The sequence below is a fragment of the Halichoerus grypus genome, chromosome 4, assembly GCF_964656455.1.
Source record: "Halichoerus grypus chromosome 4, mHalGry1.hap1.1, whole genome shotgun sequence".
Taxonomy (NCBI): Eukaryota; Metazoa; Chordata; class Mammalia; order Carnivora; family Phocidae; genus Halichoerus; species Halichoerus grypus.
Window position 1 is genome coordinate 101,434,044 of NC_135715.1, and position 22,337 is coordinate 101,456,380.

General features: G+C 39.9%; 1 protein-coding gene across 5 annotated transcripts in view; it reads right to left on the reverse strand.

Annotated features, from left to right (window-relative positions):
* The window catches only part of MAP3K19 (mitogen-activated protein kinase kinase kinase 19), a 46,069-nt gene that overhangs the window by 18,312 nt on the left and 5,420 nt on the right, over positions 1–22,337 (reverse strand). For 4 of the 5 annotated variants that reach the window (XM_078070711.1, XM_078070712.1, XM_078070709.1 and 1 more), the window contains exons 2-5: positions 17,675–17,781; positions 8,842–8,938; positions 2,523–2,601; positions 1,350–1,609 (exon numbers count right to left, since the gene is read on the reverse strand). In XM_078070711.1, coding sequence (XP_077926837.1) covers positions 1,350–1,609; positions 2,523–2,601; positions 8,842–8,938; positions 17,675–17,781 — 543 coding nt within the window. The remainder of the gene's footprint in view (positions 1–1,349; positions 1,610–2,522; positions 2,602–8,841; positions 8,939–17,674; positions 17,782–22,337) is intronic. The other variant, XM_078070708.1, reaches the window with a different exon arrangement.

The window sequence follows — 22,337 nt, forward strand, 5'->3', positions numbered from 1 at the left end:
ATATATGTCGAAGGCCTTTTACATGTGTATAGAATTCCAGTTAAAAGATCAAATGTGCCCACTTTTCTCCATTCCACAAATTTCTCACTATAATGATAGTAAAGGAAATTAAAAAGGAGTAAACAAGCACAGCAACAACAACAAAAGCCCAGAGGACAAGACAGCAGATGAGCCAAGTCAACAAAATTTTACATGGTGAAAACTTAATGGATGAATATTGAGTGGTCGTCTGTTCTGCTCAGTGCCTGCAGGGGGAGAACTCAATAAGGAATAAGAACTCCAGAAAGGAGCAGGAATTGAAGACACTGGTTACCTCCGAAGGTGAGGATGAAACAAGGGGTTGCTTGTAAGTCTGTGGAAGAAGTAGTTTCCAGATTCCCTGTCCTGCCCCACTCATCAGGAGTTGCTCTTCTCTGTTCCTGGCAGATGGCTGGAAGTTTACTTTCTGGAGAGTTTGGAACAAAGATACTAAGGAGCTAGGTATAGGTGAGAGCAGAAACAAGGTGCTGGAGTGAAAATAAAAGGATTAAGGGAAAGCCTACACACTGACAGGTGAGTCCCAGCCTTTCAACCCATCGTCAGGGGCTTGGTTATCCCTGTCCAGGAAGAACTGACCGAGACAAAAGGCTATCTGTGCACACTGACACTTGGGGAATCCCTCACTCAACCATCTAGGTCTCTCTCTGCCCATTCAACACACTCCCTGGCGCACCAGGGAATACAAACAGATAGTCAAGGAACAACGGATATGTGAGAAAAGCCACTAATGTGAAAATACAGAGAACAAGACAAATGGAAAGAACGGAGTTCAAAAGAAACAGAGACAGTGAAAAACTATCATTAATATACTTTATGCACCTTTTCTCAGGAAGCTACTGGAAATGCACCCTACGAAAAACCCTACCCTAACAGTTTCTCTGCTATGCGATCTTATTGCAGTAAGCCAGTAAATGCACCTTGTTGGGCTACACGTTTGTCCCTGGAGGTTTAGGCCAATTGGTTTAGGACAGTGGCAAGCAAATATCAAAGACAGCATTGTCCTAAGGGAAAATGCTGGCACCATTGTGCTCTCTGGTAAATAAGTCTTGGGCTAGACAGAGTGGCAAACTCAAATCTTGGAGGAAGGCATCCTCCGTGTAAGCCCTCAAGATTCCCACAGGTAAACATCAACTAAATATGAGTTCACGGTTAAGATTTTTCATACATTCAAGAAAAAGATGATAGATAGATAGATAGATAGATGATAGGTAGATGATAGATGATAGATAGATAGATGATAGATGATAGATGATAGATAGATAATTTGTTGGCAGAAGAATAAAGGGATCACTGTAATTAAGTGAACTCACCTTCAGATTTTCTTTGTTGTCCCTTCAGAAAGTGAGGAACATCTTCTCTGGCTACCGATGTGGAAATGTTTGGTTCTAAGCAAGGTCTTGGTAAGAAAAAGCCCACATTCTCATCACAGACCTCCTTGGAACTTTCCTCTTTCTTCAGAAGCAAAGGCCCCATGGTCAGCGTCTTTGTCCTGAAGTCCACCATCTCGATTTCATTTGGGAGAGAAACAGCATGTGCTCGTGCCCATTCTCGATGCACTGGGGTTATCTGACTGAAAGGGAGGAGGACACAGTTTCATTCAAAACTCATTCCGCATGTCTTCTGGATCTCCACTTCTCAGTCCAGCCTGACATCACCAGAGAGTTGGAGAACTATTTCCAAGTGGAGCTGCTGAGTGGAAGAGCTGTATTCTTGAAAGGACAAGACCTCTTCCACCCTCTGACTCACACCCCACATCGTCTGCCTTCTGCACCCCACACTATAGTTTCCCCAGTCCCTATTTCCTCGAGCAGAGAAATCAGAGGGGCAAAGTGCAGGCACAGGGGATGCACTCTTTTCCTTCTCTAAAGGCATTAACCAGCCCAGGACTTCTCAAACTATCTTTGGGGAAGGACCGGTTTTTAAATTTTCCAATCCATTGTGGAATGAAACTTTTGTAGCACTTTTATAATAAAAGTGAACTACTATCAGAATAAAGCAAAAAATCAAAACCATGAAAACAAATCCCAGTTTTTTCATTATCAGATCAGTGAACCTAAAATTACTTGGTCAAATTGTAATACAACTTTTTAAGCGTTTACATTTTCATGTTCTGTCCTGACTTCATCATGGACTGGTAACAGAAGGACCACAAAATCACATATTAAGTGGCACCGCTGTAGGGTCAGCAAACTCTGACCTAGGGGCCAAAGCCAGCCTTCAGTCTGTTTTTGCAATTTTATTGGATCACAGCCATACCTATTTGTTTTCATATTGTCTATGACTGCATTGAAGCTACTACTGCAGAGCTGAATCATTGCAACAGAAACCATATGACCCATAAAGACTAAAATGTGTATTATCCAGCTCCTGCCATGATAATATTTATTACAACCCCTGCTTTAGAGTGTTTTTTGGAGGGTGAATCACACAAGTATCGCTTCATACTTAAATTTCAGTCTAACCTTTCAAAGAAAATTCCTTACTTGTTTTCTTGTAAATCTTCTTGGCTCATTTCTTGGGGATAACTGACATCTCTTGGAAAAGTAACAATAATCTCAACACCTATAGAAACACATGACGGTGATAAAAAGAAGAAAGTAATGAATTCCAGTGGCAACCGGGAACTGAGTATTTTACTTCTGATTATTTAGCTAATCTGTTTTTAATAATTACAGAATGTGGAATAGACTAGAAAGCCCAAAAATAAATCTACGATTATATGGTCAATTAACCTATGACAAAGGAGGCAAGAGCATGCAATGGGGAAAAGACAGTCTCTTCAACAAATGGTGTTGGGAAAACTCAACAGCTACATGCAAAAGAATGAAAAAGTGGACCACTTTCTTACACCATACATAAAAATAAACTCAAAATGGATTAAGGACCTAAATATGAAACCTGAAACCATAAAAAAAAACCAAGAGAGCACAGGTGGTAATATCATGTTGCCATAACAACATTTTTCTAGATAGGTCTCCTGAGGCAAAGGAAACAAAAGGAAAAATAAACTATTGGGATTACACCAAAACAAAAAGCTCTGCATAGCAGAGGTAACAATCAACAAAACTAAAAGACAACCTAGTGAATGAAAAAGTATTTGCAAATGACATATCCGATAAAGGGTTAGTATCCGAAATATATAAAGAACTTATACAACTCAACACCAAAAAGCAAATAATCCAATTAAAAAATGGGCAGAATGGGCGCCTGGGTGGCTCAGTCGGTTAAGCATCTGCCTTCGGGGGCCATATGCACCCCAATGTTCATAGCAGCAATGTCTGCAATAGCCAAACTGTGGAAAGAGCCGAGATGCCCTTCAACAGATGAATGGATAAAGAATATGTGGTCCATATATACAATGGAATATTACTCAGCCATCAGAAAAGATGAATACCCAACTTTTACATCAACATGGATGGGACTGGAGGAGATTATGCTAAGTGAAATAAGTCAAGCAGAGAAAGTCAATTATCATATGGTTTCACTTATTTGTGGAACATAAGGAATAACATGGAGGACACTAGGAGAAGGAAGGGAAAAATGGGGCGGGGGGGGAATTAGAGGGAGAGATGAACCATGAGAGACTATGGACCTGAGAAACAAACAGGGTTTTAGAGGGGAGGGGGGAGGGGGGATTGGTTAGCCCGGTGATGGGTATTAGGGAGGGCACGTACTGCATGGAGCACTGGGTGTTATACGAAAACAATGGATCATGGATCACTACATCAAAAACTAATGATGTATTGTATGGTGACTAACATAACATAATAAAATTTAAAAAAAAAAAGCATCTGCCTTTGGCTCAGGTCATGATCTCAGGGTCCTGGGATCAAGCCCCGCATCGGGCTCCCTGCTCCACAGGAAGCCTGCTTCTCCCTCTCCCGCTCCCCCTGCTTGTGTTCCCTCTCTCGCTGTGTCTCTCTCTGTCAAATAAATAAATAAATAAATAAATAAATAAATAAATAAATAAATAAAATCTTTTTTAAAAAATAAAAATAAATAAAAATAGGCAGAAGACATGAGCAGACATTTCTCCAAAGAAGACATAAAAATGACAGATGCATGAGCAAAAAAAGTACATAACAAAACTTTCCAGGTATAAAATAAAGTTTTATGATGAGCAATGCTTTCTCCCTGGATGGAGAAAACAAGGCCTCCTTCTGTAAAGTGCAACTAATGACACCTACTTCACACAACCATTGTGAACTTTAAATGAGATCATTTTTCTTGCCTCCTAGGAACTCACTTGTATATGAATTTTGGTCAAATCCTATCTGATTCCATGGAATGATTTCCAGTATAACCCTTAAGACAGAAAGTTCCAACTTGCAGAATCAATGCTTGCTTACAATATAACATGTTAAATTTACATTTAAAAACTAGTGTGAACCATGCTACTTTAAGGTTTGTTCATGTATTCATGTTTTTCCATTCAACAAACTTTTGTTAAGTAGATGCCAAGCCTAACTTTTTATGCTGAAGATACAGAAATAAGGTGCAACTGTGACCTTAGTAAAGACAGCAAATAAGAAAGCCAAGAGTGTATCAAGTTAAACACTGTGATAGAAGTGTACAAATGGTGTTGTGGGAACACAGAGGCGTATCCTTCTAGAATGACCCAGTGCGTGTCCCAGGATTCAGTCCTATCTGTGTTACTTCTCAGGACCATTTAGTGAGTCTCCCTATGTCTAGAGGAGCTATGGTTTTAATCAGCCCCACTGATGGAATGCTAGGAAAGAAGTAGAGCAGAGAAGATTAAAGGAAGGTATGAATCAGACAGATCTGGACCTACATCCCTCCTCTGTTCTTCATGGATGACCTTGGGAAAGTTACTGAATAATAATAATAATAATAATTTGATTTTCCCAATGTTTTCCAAATATGACGACATGACTGCATGTTTTCTAATAAAATAGCAATGAGCACTTCTCTAAAAATGAGGTTTTCCCTTGGATGGTCAATATATTCTTAAAAATTTTTCAAAGATCCTACCACCACACTATTTATCAGCACAAAATGAGAGGCTTGGAATTACAGAGCCGGAAGGAACTTAGAGCTCATCGGATGCAAGCCCTTCATGTTATAGACAAAGAAACTGGTAACCACGAGGTTGTGTGACATGCTCAGGGCCACTCTCATACTTGGAAGGGAGATGGATGTCTTTCATAACATTTTTGTCGTCATCTCTGAGTGCAAAACCTAGCTGACACGTTAAAGTAAGAAAAACCATCAGCATGCATTCCTAATAACTAAACCATCAGTGAAAAGGCTATTCTCTACAAAGGCTAAGTGAAATTAGTGCTTTGCTGTGGAAGTTCGAAAACTGTGCAGAGTGTATTCATGTGAACATGTTCTTAAGAATGACTACTTTTACAGTTATTGAGAACTCATAAACCCAGAATGTTTTTAAGCAAATTTAATGTGTTCACTAGTTTGTTAATTGGTTGATTTCTTTTTTCCAACCAAGAAACAAAGATAGAATAAGCAAGAATAAGAAATACCTACCTTTGTGGAAATTGTTAAGAACTAATGGCCCCATCCTAATTGTTGATCCCAAATAGGGGGGGAAAAGATTATAGAACGTACTGACTCTGAAATCAGCTGGGAACATACAAATGTTCTCCGTTTTGTCTCTCGAGTAGCGTGAATGGTCGTGGGAGCCTCTGAACCTACCCAGTGGGCCAGAAAAGATGCATTGTCACATATAGAAGTAAAACACTTGCTCCTGTGTATCCTTCCACTTAAGAAGAGGTAAAGGTAACCCCACCAGAAAATGTTACTGCAAGGAGAAACTAAGAGGCAACATTTAAATATAGCCGGAAATGTAATTTCACAAAAGAAGTGAAACTGATATTCAAAGTGGGAAAATGATCATTAAATTGCTAATGTTCAGCCATTATTAAAATGAAAACTGAAAATTGGCCGAGTCTAATTCATTCAGTGATGAAAAATTATTGTCTCCAGAAGCATCTTTCTTTCCTGTGTTTTCTGCTTGTTCTGTTTAAATTGATGGGCCTTAAAGTTCAAAATATTTTGACACCTTTTCCACATTTTTATAATTTCCTAAGTCATGAATCTCAACACAGATTTTTTTTTTAAACTACATTTTCCTGTCTCCTTTGCCACTAGAGTTCAGAAAGCCAACTTGAGAGACAGATTCACATGAGTTATGAAAAAAGTTAAGATGCCGTCATTGTTTTTGCTGATGTGCTTGTTAGCAGATGGATGAGTTTCCAAGAATGATATGGGAGCAACTTCCTGGTTGTGGCAGAGCAGCATGATGTGGAGGTGAGTAGCCAGTTTTGAGATGTGGTTACAAGAATTCTTCCTGACATCGAACCTAGAGTCTGTTCTTCTCCTTTGGCTTTTCAATGGTCTGTGAATTTTCTAATATATTTTTAAAACTTCCTTCACTTCTAACTCAATTAAAAGTAGATTCTGTTATCTGCAACTAAGAATCCTGATGGATACACTGCATTAAAAAATTTTTAAGCCCAGGGGCGCCTGGGTGGCTCAGTCATTAAGCATCTGCCTTCGGCTCAGGTCATGATCCCAGGGTCCTGGGATCGGGCCCTGCATCCGGCTCCCTGCTCCGCGGGAAGCCTGCTTCTCCCTCTCCCACTCCCCCTGTTTGTGTTCCCTCTCTCGCTATGTCGCTCTCTGTTAAATAAATAAATAAAATCTTAAAAAAAAATTTTAAGCCCAGTAATTTTAGGAAATAAGTTCTTATTCCATTTATGAAGAGAGTAATTTTCCATGCTCAACGTAGTCTTCAAGGTTTGTATCTGATAATCGTTCTAGGAACGTAGCTGATTGACGAGTGCAAGAAGATTTTTATACTAAGGAAAAGGATGAGGGATTTTTTTTAGGGGAGCCATAAATTGTATTTTATAAATTACCATCTATAAAAGCCTATAATTAAGCCAATGCATGCTGCAGGAATATTTAGCTGTTAAAGTCTGTGGGTGTGATCTAAACATCATAGAGTTTATATATATTTTAGTGATGCTCCCTTTTGAATAGAATACAGTGAACATGCAGAGATAAACTAAATGATTAAATGTGTATATCTACATCAGGATACTCATATGGCATATGCAGAAAGTATACGGTGTTCCAGCACTTAAATATCAACAGCCTCGAGTATGTTAGAAACACATAAATGGGGGTTAAAGAGATATATTGATACTTAAGATGAATACAACGCACAGTAGTGCCCCAAATGTTGTTATTTCAGACTTATGACTTAAAAGAGTAACTACTATAGACTAATAACTATGAGAAGAAAATGTATCAGAAACATAATACGCTGGGCGCCTGGGTGGCTCAGTTGGTTAAGCGAATGCCTTCGGCTCAGGTCATGATCCTGGAGTCCTGGGATCGAGTCCCACATTGGGCTCCCGGCTCAGCGGGGAGCCTGCTTCTCCCTCTGACCCTATCCCCTCTCATGCTGTTTCTCTCTCTCTCTCTCTCTCTCAAATAAATAAATAAATAAAATCTTTAAAAAAAAATAAATAAAAGGCACATTATTAAAAAAAAAAAAGAAACATAACTGCTTCTTTCAAATTTGGAACCCCTTATAAAAGCTCAAATTTTAAGCAAGAGCTTAGCGGGGAGGTTACCTACCCGTGTGTTATGGCTCCTATATGAAAATTCGGTGTATTTTAAAATTATAAAAATTATAAATTATTTCAAAAGAATTAACTGCACCTCAAATGGCAAGTCATCTCCAAATTGAGTAGAATAAGCAAATTATCTAGCCTCCTGGAGGGTACTTGGGACACAATTGTTCTGAGAACTCTGCTTTGAAGTGTTCGAAAGTCAAAGTCAGACCACAAGGGGTGTTTGGAAGAGGGCCAGGATTTTTTCATTTTAATTAGGTTTTTGAGGTTTCATGGTGTTCATTATTTCAAATGTTACTAAATTATTCTCCGCCCTCAGCCTGGAGAAAGGAGAGTCCAAGTCAGTTTGAGACAGGCAGGAGCTGCCCAGGAGAGGGCAGCATCGCATAATGGGCCAAAGGAGAGGGTGGTTGGGACAGCGCTGCAGTGTTTGGGGAGGTTCACCGGGTTGCGGAGAAAAGAATCCAAGAGGACAGCCTCCCTGGAGAGTTAGAAATGGAAGCCAGAAAATTGCTGAAGAGAAACAGTAGCAGTGTGAATAAACATTTAATTTAATAAATTTGTAGGTGAGCAGATCATTGGGATCGCTGTGGAGACTATTTTCTGAAAGTGAGAATCTGCAAATACCTTGTGGTCTATTAAATGCAAAGCCACTCAGGCAAATGACAAGATAACATATTTGGAATGGGTGTTGTTCTGGAAAATTCCAGACTTATGTCCTCACGGAACAAAAGACTGAGACTTGGGGCTTTAGTGCCTTGTTCAGCCCCCCATCTTTTCCTGAAGAGAGAAGCTCTGGGATAACAGCTGATGGAGAAATGCTTGGTTCTGGAAGAAAACAGATCCCTGGAGCTGACGGAAGATTCTGAGAGGAAAGAAATTGGGGGAGAGATGTTATCAGACAAAAAGGAAAGGGGGAGAGGATGGCCGGCTGAGCTGGAGTGGAGTGAGTCAAGAGAGAGACATAAGAGAGATGGCCATTTTGACCGGCAAGTGGCCAAGACTCTCTGACTGAGAAAAGGACCAAAGAATAGGACTGTGAGCGTGTTTTCTTGACCTTTGTGCTTTTCTGTGTTTTTAAAGTTCTCTACCAAGCACTATTGAAATTGGGGTGGGGGTGGGGGGGAGCCAAATAATCAGCGTTATCTTTGTGAACACATCAAGGACAGAAGCCAGATACCTTCTGTCCTGGGTTGCCAATCTTGTCCATCACCACTTGGATCTCCTCCTTCACTAACCAATATGGAATGACTGCAGTCCTCATCCTGGTCAAACTCCTGCAATATCATGAAATAGCAACTCAGTTATTCAATGTACTACTTTGTTGACAGAATGAATATTGATTTTTCTAAGCTAAAGTTTCACACTGTGGATTCCTTTTAAATTGGAGAATGTATTTAGGACTAAAATAATGGGAAAAGTATCTCCTCCTGGAGCACCAGGCTCAGACAGACGTGGACATGATTAATTGCACAATCAAAAATGAAGATCAAAGCTGAAATCACATAGACACATAGAAATTCAATATCTTATACTTTTTATCACATCAGCATCCAGGCTGCTAAGCTGCCACAAATTCCATCTGGGTGGGAAACTGGAAAGAATCCTTTGGCCACAGCAGTGAACAGCCCCAAAGGAACATGATTTTTTCCATAATGCCTCCCTGGGGCATCATTTACATTTGGTGAGGATGGAAATCCCTGCCCCATATGGAAGCTACAGATATCTCTAGACTGAAAGGAGGCAGCAAAGCTGATTAAAGTTTTCACTATGACAGCTTTCTGATCTAATCATGGCATGCAACCTCTCAAGGAAGGAAAAACCTCCTTTCTAGAAAGTAATCATTATGCTAAGAACGATGGTTGAAAGCCAACTTGATTTATGAAAAGTAATCCTAACTCCCTAAATAAGAAGTGTTTTCTTATTAGAATTCATTGCTGTCGATAGGGTCCTCCCTTAGGAGTTGTTGCTGCCAGTGATTTTGCCCTATTTAATGTCTAGAACAGTGATAGATGCAAGTAGTAGTTAAAATATCACCTCATAACCGGTAAGTTACAATTAGCTCTCTGGTTTCTATTATCTGGGTGAGCTACCTATTTAAGGGAACTGTTGGATAAAAAGTCTTTGCCCTAAACACAGATGCCTGTCACACAGGTGGGCAGGCTATCATAAAGCCTCTGATATGTCATTCATTCATTCCCAGTCGAGCTTGGGAATCTTTCCCACTTTGTTCATTTTAACTATCACAGAAAATACTAGAAGTAAAGTCCTTTATTTACACTGCCATTAAAATGTTTTAGGTATTGAATCATAATAACTTCATAGTCATACCTATTACGCAGCAGTACCTGCTTTTTTTTTTTTAAGATTTTATTTATTTATTTGACAGAGACACAGCAAGAGAGGGAACACAAGCAGAGGGGAGTGGGAGAGGGAGAAGCAGGCTCCCTGCTGAGCAGGGAACCTGATGCGGGGCTTGATCCCAGGACCCTGGGATCATGACCTGAGCCAAAGGCAGACACTTAATGCCTGAGTCACCCAAGCACCCCTGCAGTACCTGCTTTTAAAGCATTTTCTATCTCCTGGCAAAGGTTAGGTACCCTGTCTCAGACTATCCCGGTTGTCAATGGCAAATAAGAGACCCGGGCGGGTTCACCCTGATACTAGACGGTAGTGAATTTCACTGCTTGCTCTTCTCTGCATTTCAAAAATTCTACCACTATGTGGCAAATTTCTTCTCCTTCCCATTCATTTACAAAGGGGGAGCAGGGAACTCTTTTTAGAATATATAGAAATTAAAAAAAATCTTTAAAAATGCAATAGAAAAAAATCTATCATCGTACAAATAAAAAGCAAACACTGTTAACATAGAAATAGTACTTCCTTAGTCTTTTTCCAAAGTATTTATAAAATATAGTTGCATCATACATTGTTTTATCCAGCTTTTTCACTGAAGACAAGTACAAATTACATAGCAATTTACTAAGTAAACATTATTTTAATGTAATTGTAAATTCTTTCCCTCAACAAATATCTATCAGAGGGTCATGTTTAGTTAACCCCATGAGTCTTACCATATAAGCCCATAATGCTTATTAGGCAGTTTTTAATTCTTCATTATTACACATAGTGCTATGAACATCCTTGCAATGAATACCCCAATTTTGTATTATTTCTTCAGAGTAAATTTCTAGATATGGAATTATTAATCAAAAGAGTATGAACATTTTTAAGTTGTTTTATACACATTACTTTACTTTTTAAAATTTTCTTAAAGATTTTGTTTATTTATTTGACAGAGAGAGAGAGAGAGAGAGAGAGAGTGAGAACAGGAACACAAGCAGGGGGGTGGGAGAGGGAGAAGCAGACTCTTCTCTGAGCAAGGAGCCCGATGCGAGGCTCGATCCCAGGACCCTGGGATCATGACTTGAGCCAAAGGCAGATGCTTAACCAACTGAGACATCGAGGTGCCCCCACACATTACTTTAGAAGCAAAGTTTATAGTTACTACTTACACTCTACCAGCAGTGCATGAGGGTGTTTTGCTACATCTTCTCCATTATCAATTATCATCACTTTTCATTTTTAGTGATGTAATATATGGAACGGGTCATCTTATTGTTCTTTGAATGTACATACTTTGATTAGTAAAAAAATTTAGAGATAGTTTCACATGTTTATTAACCACTGAATTTTTCCTTTATATATATATATATATAGTTTTTTTGGATCCTTACTCTGGAACACTCTATGAGACCTCAAAATATATTTCTACGATTTCATATAATTACAGTGATTCAATGAAGTTTTTATGCTAAGCTTTGGAAAATAGCAGTCTTCATATGGAAGTCTTAATATGCAACTGGTTCTCACATCAGGTGTCTATGTTAATTAATGAGCTGTGATCAGTCTCAGCTGCTCAGTTCATTTATTAGTTGGTCCTTTTGGAAAAGCTGGAAGACGCAGAGCGTGTGCACACCTACCCACAAAAATCCATGAGGATGACTAGCATTTACATATATAGGGTTAGACACTCCTCTATACAACTTACACATATTAACTAATTTAATCCTCACACCAACTCTAAAGGTAAGAACTATTGTTTTCTTTTTACACACATGCCCAGAGAGGTTAATCAAGGTCATGTAGCTACCCTATGGTAGAGCCAGGAATCACACTCAGACTCTGAAGTCTGGTTCCAAAGCTCTTAAACCCTCTGCTTTCTTGCTACCATGAAACTTTTGAAATAAAGAATCTCAAAAAGAACCAGAAGGCTCAGCTGGTCTGCCTCTGGCTCAGGTCATGATCTCAGGATCCTGGGATTGAGCCCCCCATCAGGCTCCCTGCTCAGCGGGGAGTTTGCTTGTCCCTCTCTCCCTGCCCCTCCTCCCCGCTCATTCTCTTTCTCTCTCTCTCTCAAATAAATAAATGAAATCTTTAAAAAAAGGACCATAAAGAAAAGAATCAATAACAGTAAGCAAAATTAAGAGAAAGGATATTAAAACCCATTTGTAAGTTTTGTACAGGAAAAAAATAAAAGACATGTGATACCTGTAAGTACCTGACAACAATTTCTTCCATAGAATAAACTGAAAAACCATAAACATCACACATACACAAAAAGGATGTAGGGAATAATATACACGTTGAAGTTTATCATGTAAATGAAGACTCTAAAACAGAAACAGCTCCGGATTTTCTAATTTCCTTTAGAATGCTAAATATGAAAGACTTTAAGATGTACTTGGGTGCCACAAGGAGGACAATTGAAATAATGACACTCAGTCATGAGTGAAGGAGAGAAAATATTAGAACAGCACAGCCCCAACATAAATGGACTTCATAAACCACTGACAATGATGCAGGAGATAACACTAGACTAGAAAAAGAGTACAGCATTCTCATCTGCAAACAACAGAATCCCAAACATACAGAAGAGAAAAGAGGCAGAGAAATCATACGTAATTAAATTGGGAAGGAAGATTCTCCTTAGATGAAAGGAGATTGGGAGAGGCTGTAAAGCCTCCCAGAGGGCAATCCCAGAAGCAAGGCAGCTGCCTATTATTTGTAAACTAGAAAAACCTATTGCAGACAGCCATAAAGAAAAACAAGCTTTCATTCAAAGAACAGAAGTGAAGGATGACCTTGGGTTTTACCATTTAAACCCGAGAGAAAGCATGAGAGAGAAAAGGCAAGTTCAATAGTCAGAGTCTATTTCTCCCTCAGAAATGAGTTCAAAGTTATTTCAATCATAATAAGAAAAATATAGAGTGAAGGCTCAATAAACGTTTTTAAATTGCATGGGGAAAACATGTACGGCTGTAAAGGGGTGTTTAGTCCTTTTACAAAAGAAAATTACTTAAACATACCATAAAAAATGAAAAGTAAGTGTGTTTTTGTGTATCAATTTCTAATGTATGACCGTCGCTTTAAAGATTGGTCTCTAGGTATTTTATTTCAATTACTATGTAATATTAGTAACCAAAACCAAGACAACCTTCAATGTTGTGATAAAACCTGCTGCTTGGCAGGGTCGCTTGGCCTCACCACCACTGACCTTTAGGGCTGGGTAACTCGCCATTGCGGGTGCGATCCTACGCACTCTAGCAGCCCCTACTGCTACCCCCTAGAGGCCAGTGCCACCTCCACCCGTTGTGACACCAAAAATGTCTCCAAATGTTGCCAAATGCAAGATCACCCCCTGTGGAGGACCAGTGTATCAAAGCAACTTTGGTTTGGTTTTTGGTTTTTAACCTGTTCTAAAAAGTTATAAAGGCACACAGGAAAATATTCCAATAGTATTAAATAAGCTGGGTTTCTTTTATTTTTTAAAGATTTTAAGTACACCCACCGTGGGGCTTGAACTCACAACCCCGAGATCAAGAGTCGTGCGCTCTACCAACTGAGCCAGCCAGACACCCCTATGCTGTTCTTTAATATTAAAAAATAGTAATAATAGTACTAAAAAATACACATTTCCATTCTACCTCATCCCCCATGCCCCAAAGGAGTCCTGATTTAAACATTTCTATACATATATTTTTAAAGATTTTATTTTTTTTAAGATTTTATTTATTTGAGAGAGAGAGTGAGCGAGAGAGAGAGAGCACAAGCAGGGGGAGGAGCAGAGGGAGAGGGAGAAGCAGACTCCCTCCTGAGCTGGGAGCTCGATGTGGGGCTCGATTCCAGGACCATGACCTGAGCTGAAAGCAGAGGCTTGACCAACTGAAGCAGCCAGGCACCCCTAAAGATTTTATTTTTAAGTAATCTCTACACCCAATGTGGGGCTCGAACTCACGACCCTAAGATCAAGAGTTGCATGCTCTACCAACTGAGCCAGCCAGATGCCCTAACCATTTCTATATTTTAATTTTTAATTAATTTCAATGTTTATCAAACTTGCATATTTTTAAAAAGTCAAATAATGGTAAAAAAACTTATAACAAAAAGGTCATCATTTTCCTTCCCCACCCTTTCTCTCTGAGATAACCACTTCCAGTCTTTTAATTGTTTCTTTTGGTGTTTTCTTCCAGATCTCTAGATAATACTATTGTTCTGCTATCTTCTAAGTCACGAAAATGAAATATTACCTACTGATTTTTTATTATAGTAGACAATTTCATACTCTTATACCCCGTTTTTATTTCTGTTTTGTTTTACTCATTTTCTTATATATTTTTTAATGCCTAAATCTTTCCAACCTCCAGTGATTTCTCCACTTGGCTAAATATATCAGATAATATATTAGTTCCATTTCCTTCCTGGAAATCTCCATTATCCTGCTCTTCTCCCCTCCCCCACCCCAAATTATCTCAGCTCTTTGTTCCCTAGACCAGATACATGGCTGACGCCCTGGAACTTGCCTTCTCCATTATACCAATGATTCTCTCTCTCTTGTGTTAGATTCCAGATTGCCTGCATCATGGGTCCAATTTTCCTTCTTTATTTTTATCTATTCCCTTAATTTTTAAAAAAGATTTTATTTATTTATTTATTTATTTTAGGTAATCTCTATACACAACATGGGGCTTGAGTTTACAACCCCAGTTTCCAGAGTCACATGCTCTACTGAGCAGCCAGCTGCCCCTCTATTCCTTTGATTTAATAGGGCACATAGTAGCTTCCTTAAAAGGTATTTGCGAAGTAAAGTGCTTGAGTGTTTGTATGTCTGAAAAATGTCTTTATTCAACCCTAATACTTGATTTATAGTTTGGATATAGAATCTGAGGTTGAAAACAATTCTTTTCTCAGATATTTGAAAGCATACCCCTCCCCTTGGCATTACTTTCAATTTAAGTGTAGCATGCATTCAGAAAAGTGCATAGACTCGTAAATTTTTATAAACTGAACATTTGTGTAACCAGGACCCAGATCAAGTAAAAGAATTCTTAGATATAACATGAGAATTAAGACCCATAAGAAATAGATAAATTGGTTTTCATCAAAATGAAAAACTGTTTGATGAAAGCCATGTTACAAAGGTGAAAATAACAAGCCAGTTCTTCCTACTGACTAGTAGAAAATATTTGCAAATCACATATCCAGAACATATAAGGAATTCTCTAAACACAACAGTAAGAAAACAAACAATCCAATCAGAAAATGGATAAAAGTTTGAATAATTTATGCTAATGGGGAATAATAAACCCATGAAAAAATGTTCAACATCAGTCATTAGGGAAATGCAAATTAAAACCACAATGAGAGACCACCATACATCTATTAAGACAGTTTAAAAAAAAATACTGATAGTGCTAAATGCTGGCCAGGGTACAGAAAAACTGGACATCTCATTCATTGCTGATGAGAATATAAAATGATAAAGCCACTCTGAAAAATTGACAGTTTTTTTAAAAGTTACACATACATTTACCATATAACCCAGTAAATGGATTCCTGGACATGTATCCTAGAGAAATGAAAATTCATGTTTGTACAGAAATCTATACACAATTGCTCATAGCTGCTTTATATATAATAGCCCCAAGCTGGAAACAACCCAAATGTCTCTCAACAGGTGAATGGTTAAGCAAACTGTGAATATTTGTGCCATAGAATACTACTTAGCAACGTAAAGAAACTTGATACAACTTGGATCTATCTCAAGAGCATTATGCTGAGTAGAAAAAGCCAATCTCAAAAGTTTTTATGTATGATAATCCCATTTATATGACATTCTCAAAATGACAAAATTATGGAGATGGTATACAGATCAGTGGTTGCCAGGGGTTACGGAAAGGAAGAGGGTGTGGCTATAAAGAGGGTAGTAGGAGAGGAATTCCCTTGTGGTGACAGTTTCATATTTTGATTCTGGTGATTCAAGGGATGAAATGTCACAGAACCAGGGGCGCCTCGGTGGTTCAATTGGTTGGGTGACCGAGTCTTGGTTTCGCCTCGGGTCATGGTCTCGGGGTTATGGGATCAGCCCCCGTGGGGCTCCCCACTCAGCATGGGGACTCTCTCTCTAAAATAAATAAATAAATAAAATCTTTAAAAAAAGTCACAGAATTGTATACTCAGACACGCACAGAGAAAGAAAGAAAAAGGAATGTATGCGAATTCTAGTGAAATCCAAGCAAGGTCTGTAGTTTAGTTAATTGTAATGTGTCAATATCAACTTCCCAGTTTTGACAATCTGCTATAGTTATGATAATAGTTCCCATTGGGGGAAGCTGGTGAAGTTTACACAGGATGTCTTTGTACTATTTTTATAAGTTCCTATGAATCTATAATTATTTCAAAACAAGAACATTTGTTTTTTTTTTTAAAGATTTTATTTATTTATTTATTTGAGAGACAGAGAGAAAACAAGCGGGGTGGGGGCAGAGGAGGAGGGAGAAGCAAACTCCCCACTGAGCAGGGAGCCCTACACGGGGCTCAATCCCAGGACCCTGGGATCATGACCTGAACTGTAGGCGGCACTTAACCAACTGAGCCACCCAGGTGCCCCAAGAAATTTTTTCAAATTAAATTTTTGGTTTTTGTTTTCTTTGTTGTTTTGGGATGATTTTTCGGAGGAGAAAGGGACTGAAAAGTCTTTACTCCACCATCTCCAAAAGTCCTTGTTGATAAATATTATAGTCCATACCTCATTAACTTTTTTTAAATAAAGATTTTATTTATTTATTTGACAGAGAGAGCGAGAGAGCACAAGCAGGGGGAGCAGCAGAGGGAAAAGGAGAAGTAGGCTCCCTGCTGAGCAGAGAACCCAACACGGGGCTCCATCCCAGGACCCCGGGATCATGACCTGAGCTGAAGGCAGATGCTTAACCAACTGAGCCACCCAGGCACCCCCCCCCCCATTAACTTTTAAAAATAAACAATTTGTGGCCATATTTTTTCTTACCAAAAAAATATAGGATAGCAATATTTTTAACTGTCTGGGCTATGTTAATTTTTATAAAAATTGAAAAGGTACAAATGAGGACACAGTGCACAGTTCGTCTCCAATTCTCTCCCAGGAGGCAACCACTGTTACCAGTTTGTTGTATATACTGTGTATCAGTTCACAGTTTTCTATGGATTACACTATTTGTTACTAGTACTGTTACTGACCTGTGAGGGACTTTTTGTGGATTCATTCATCATGATGGGGCGGGGGGGGGGGGGGGCTGGGGGGATTGTGACTGGGGCCAAGAAGAGGCACCTTCTTTATGGTACCCTCTGATGGATTTGAAATGATCAGATTAATGGTCTTCTCTTTTTCCACATTAACACACATAAACACAAGCTATATTTTATTATTTAGCATGGGTTCAATATTCTGTGGTATTAGATGTACACACACATACACACACACACACAATGCTCAAGACTCCGAGTTGATTAGTTAATTACTGCTGTGAGATTAAATTTGTGGAACACTGTCTTATTAATTGTGCTTTCAATTACTTTGTGATTAAAAATATAATTGTAATATGTGACTGTTATAAAATATTCAAGCAATACAAATGAAGTTGTAGATGGAGTAGGTTATCCATTTTTTGTTAGTTTCTTTAAAGAGAACATCTTACCTCACTGCTGCTGATGATTATATTTTGGTTTGTAGTAACTGTCATCATATCAGTTGGAGAAGAGTTTGTATCATGACAAATGTCAAGCAATGATTCAGCATGTCTTTCTGCCAAAAGAAACAGAATAATGTGTTGTAATAAGACTCATCTCTATCAATTTCATAGAAAGATCTAGCTCTTGGTTCTAAAACCAGTTCCATTTTGTCCAAGATTTTCCTAAAATAGTGGTCTGGGATCCTGATGAAACTTCAGGCAACAATTTTCACAGGAAGGTTGTGAGTACAAGAGTCCACAAAATGGATGGGTTTTTGTTTGTTTAAAAAAACAAAAGTTAGGCAAAGTTGCCAAGTGAAACCCCTAACAATGGGTTTGGAAATTACATTTGTTCTATAGTTATCAAGACCAGGCACATTTTATGTCTAGCACTTGAAGCCACATTAAATTGGCAGAGTTCTGAACACCAAAAGGTGAACTCCCCGTTAGTTCCTGGGACTGCTCTCATATGCATCCCCCTCCTGCTATCGTGACTTCTTCAAATAAAGGCAGGCTCTTCGATGAAAACTTCTTCCTATTTCGATGGCTCTTCCATTTATTTTGTAACTGATACAAAATTGCACAAGATTTGTCTCTGCTCAGATCCTCCATTTCTTTACCAAATTTTCCTTCCTTACTCCTTGCAATCTATCTTCTGCCTCTATCCTGTCATTGAAACTTCACACTTCCTTACCACATCTGCTTTGCAACCTCTTTTCCAAGTTGGCATTTTCCCACTCCTTGCTTCTAGCAACTCTCTCCCAGTTCCCTCTTCTCTTTCTCACTGCCCTGGGTCCCTATGTGCACACCACTCTCTAACTGTGGGTATGCCTCCTGGGCTCAGCCCCTTGCAATCCTCCAGTGATCTTACCCACTTCCAGATCCTCACAATCTCCTTTTTGTAGTGACCTCCCAAACGAACATACCAAATCATCCCTTCCCACAGCCCTGTCCTACAGAACATCGCTACTTGGAAGTCCCAAGGTTCCAACAAATGCAATGCTTTGGAACCCATTACCTTCAATATCCTCACCAAACCAGAGTGGTCTTCTCTTTTGCTGATTGTCTTTCCATCTCCCCCCTTCCCAGGGCTGAATCATATTTGATTGAACTCTCTCGACTTTTGTCTCTGTCGGCTTTACATCACTAAGTTCCGTCAGTTCTTCTTTTACAACAGCTCTTGGGCTCACCGCACCCAGCACACGTCAGGCACAGTCCCACACCAAGCCCGGGACTCTTTTCTGGTCCTTGTCATCACACACAGGCACTTCCACAGTCTCTTAATAGAGCTCCCTGCTATGAGTCCCTTCCTTTGAATCCATTCTACACAATAACAACAGTTTAATTTTCCTAAAACATGGCTTTCATCATTCCCTGGCTTAAAATTCTTTAGTGACTCTATTTTATCAAAAAAAAATCTGCATTCAATCAGTCTTCAATGGACCCAGTTTCTTTAGGTATCTGATCTGACTATGTATTCCTGTTCCCCAAAACAAACTTTCTAGTCTCTTGTTTGCCCCTCGGATAAGCGAGGCTCACTTACACCATGATGCCTCTGCTCCACCAAATCAAATCCCATCGTTTCTCAATGATGGACCAGATTGGGTCTCACCTCTATCATGAAACCTTACTAGGGATAGCCTTGTTCCCTGACCAGAAGCTTCAAATAAAAGCCAATCAGACAAGAAAGCCAAGCAGCTTTCACAAGGTCACATGTTGCTCAGTGGAACTTTTTTCATTTTACTTTTCTCTCTATTTCTGTGTCTTTGCTCAGACTCTTTCTCCCCACCTATATCAAACCTTGTGTCTTTTTCTCTTCCTTCCAAATCCTTTTTTTAAGGATTTATTTATTTATTTTGAGAGAGAGAGAGAGAATCCAAGCAAGCAGGGGAAGGGGGAGAGACTCTTTCAAGCAGACTCCCCACCAAGCAAGGAGCCCGAGGTGGGGTTCTATCCCACAACCCATAAGATCAGGACCTGAGCAGAAACCAAGAGTTGGACGCCCAACCAACTGAGCCACCCAGGTGCCTCTCTCTTCTTTCCAAATCCTATCTAGCATTTAAGGACCATGGTCTGTCCCTTGTCCCCTTTCAAGCTCACAAAAAGCTCTTTCTCTCCTGACTTACGTGATGCCTCCCTGACCATACTGAACACTTTCAGGAATTTGGACCATGGAGGAGCAAGATGGCGGAGGAGTAGGAGACCTAAATTTTTTCTGGTCCCAGGAATTCAGCTAGATAGGGATCAAACCATTCTGAACACCTACGAACTCAACAGGAGATCGAAGAAAAGAATAGCAGCAACTCTCTGAACAGAAAAGCGACCACTTTCTGGAAGGTAGGACGTGCGTGAATCTGAGGCGATATTCGGGAAGATAGACGGCGGGGGAGGGGGCCTTCGTCAGCCGCTTCTGGCAAGTGATAGAGCCGCGGAGCACAAAATCGGGAATTTTAGAAGTCTGCTCCGCTGAGAGACATCGCTCCACTGGCTAAGTGGGAGGTAGAAGCCTCGTGGGACAGTGTGGTCTCAGGACCCTCGGGGTCACAGAAAGACCGGGAGTGCCTGAGTGCGGCAGAGCTCCCAGGTATCGGAGCGGGGAAGCCGGCTGTAGAGACAGAGCCCAGGCGCGGGCTCTAGGCTCGGAGTTGCCATAAGCCGTGATCCGCGGCACAGTCGGGCCACTGCTGCTCCAGCAGGGACCCGACAAGCGGCAGATCCGGGGAGACTCCCCTTCCTCCCCCGGGAGGAGAGGTGCGGGAGCGCACTGCAGGGATCTGCTGGATTTGGAGACTCCACCCGGGGTCGGGTGCCAGAGATAGAAAAGCTCGGTCACAGGCCGGGTGAGCACGGAGTGCAGCCGGAGACCGAGGAGACGGGAGTGACTGACTGCTTTTCTCTGGGGGCGCACTGAGGAGCGGGGCCCTGAGTTCTCGGCTCCTCCGGGGCGGAGACTGGGAGGCCGCCATTTTCACTCTCGGCCTCCAAAGCTGTACGGAAAGCTTGCAGGGAACAAAAGCTCCGGAGAGCAAACCCGAGCAGATTACTTAGCCCGGACCGGGCAAGGGCGGGGCAATTCCGCCTCCGGCAAAGACATTTGGGAACCACGGCAACAGGCCCCTCCCCCAGAAGATCAGCGAGAACAGCCAGCCAAGACCAGGTTTACCAATCAGTGAGAACGGCAGAACTCCAGCGCTAGGGGAATACTGCACATAGAATTCATGGCTTTTTTACCATGATTCTTTACTCTTTCAAAGTTAATTTTTTTAACTTTTTTTTAATTTTTCTTTTTCCCATTTTCAACCAACATCTTATCAATCCCTTTTTTAAAAAACATTTTTATTTTTCATTTTTAGAGTCATATTCTATCCCTTCATAGTAGTTAACCTTATTTTTGGTATATATATATATATATGTTGTTCTCTCTTTAAAATTTTGGGATACAGTTTCTTCTAACAGACCAAAATATACCCTAAATCTCTAGTGTATGGCTTTGTTCTAGTCTCCTGCCTGATCACATTCTCTTCCTTTTTTTTTTTTTTAAATCCTCTTCTTTCTTTTTTCAACCAACTTCTTACCTTATTAATTCCTTTTATAAAATCTTTTATAATTTTCATCTTTACAGTCATATTCCATCCCTTCATCGTATTAACCCTTATTTTTGTACATATATAAGTTTTTCTTTCTTTAAAATTTTGGGAGGCACTTTCTTCTAACGGACCAAAATACGCCCAAAATCTAGTGTGTGGCACTGATCTATGCACCAGCCTGATCATATTTGATCATATTCTGGTTTTGTTTTTGTTTGTTTGTTCATTTTTATAATTTTTACTTTTTTTTTCTTTTTTCTTTCTTTCCCTTTCTTTTCCCCCAGTTTCAGGTCTCTTCTGATTTGTTTAGTGTATATTTTTCTGGGGACGTTGTTACCCTGTTAGCATTTTGTTCTCTCATTCATCTATTCTCCTCTGGACAAAACGACAAGACGGAAAAAATCACCTCAAAAAAAAGAACAAGAGGCAGTACTGACTGCCAGGGACCTAATCAATACGGACATTAGTAACATGTCAGAACTACAGTTCAGAATGATGATTTTAAAGATACTAGCTGGGCTTGGGCGCCTGGGTGGCTCAGTTGGTTAAGCGACTGCCTTCAGCTCAGGTCATGATCCTGGAGTCCCGGGATCGAGTCCCACATCGGGCTCCCTGCTCAGCAGGGAGTCTGCTTCTCCCTCTGACCCTCCCCCCTCTCATGCTCTCTCTCTATCTCATTCTCTCTCAAATGAATAAATAAAATCTTTGAAAAAAAAAAAAAAAGATACTAGCTGGGCTTGAAAAAAGCATGGAAGATATTAGAGAAACCCTTTCTGGAGAAATAAAAGAACTAAAATCTAACCAAGTTGAAATCAAAAAGGCTATTAATGAGGTGCAATCAAAAATGGAGGCTCTAACTGCTAGGATAAATGAGGCAGAAGAGAGAAATAGTGATATAGAAGACCAAATGATGGAAAATAAAGAAGCTGAGAAAGAGAGATAAACAACTACTGGATCACGAGGGCAGAATTCGAGAGAAGGGATACCATAAGACAAAACAATTTTAGAATAATTGGGAACCCAGAAGAAGAAGAAAGAGAGAC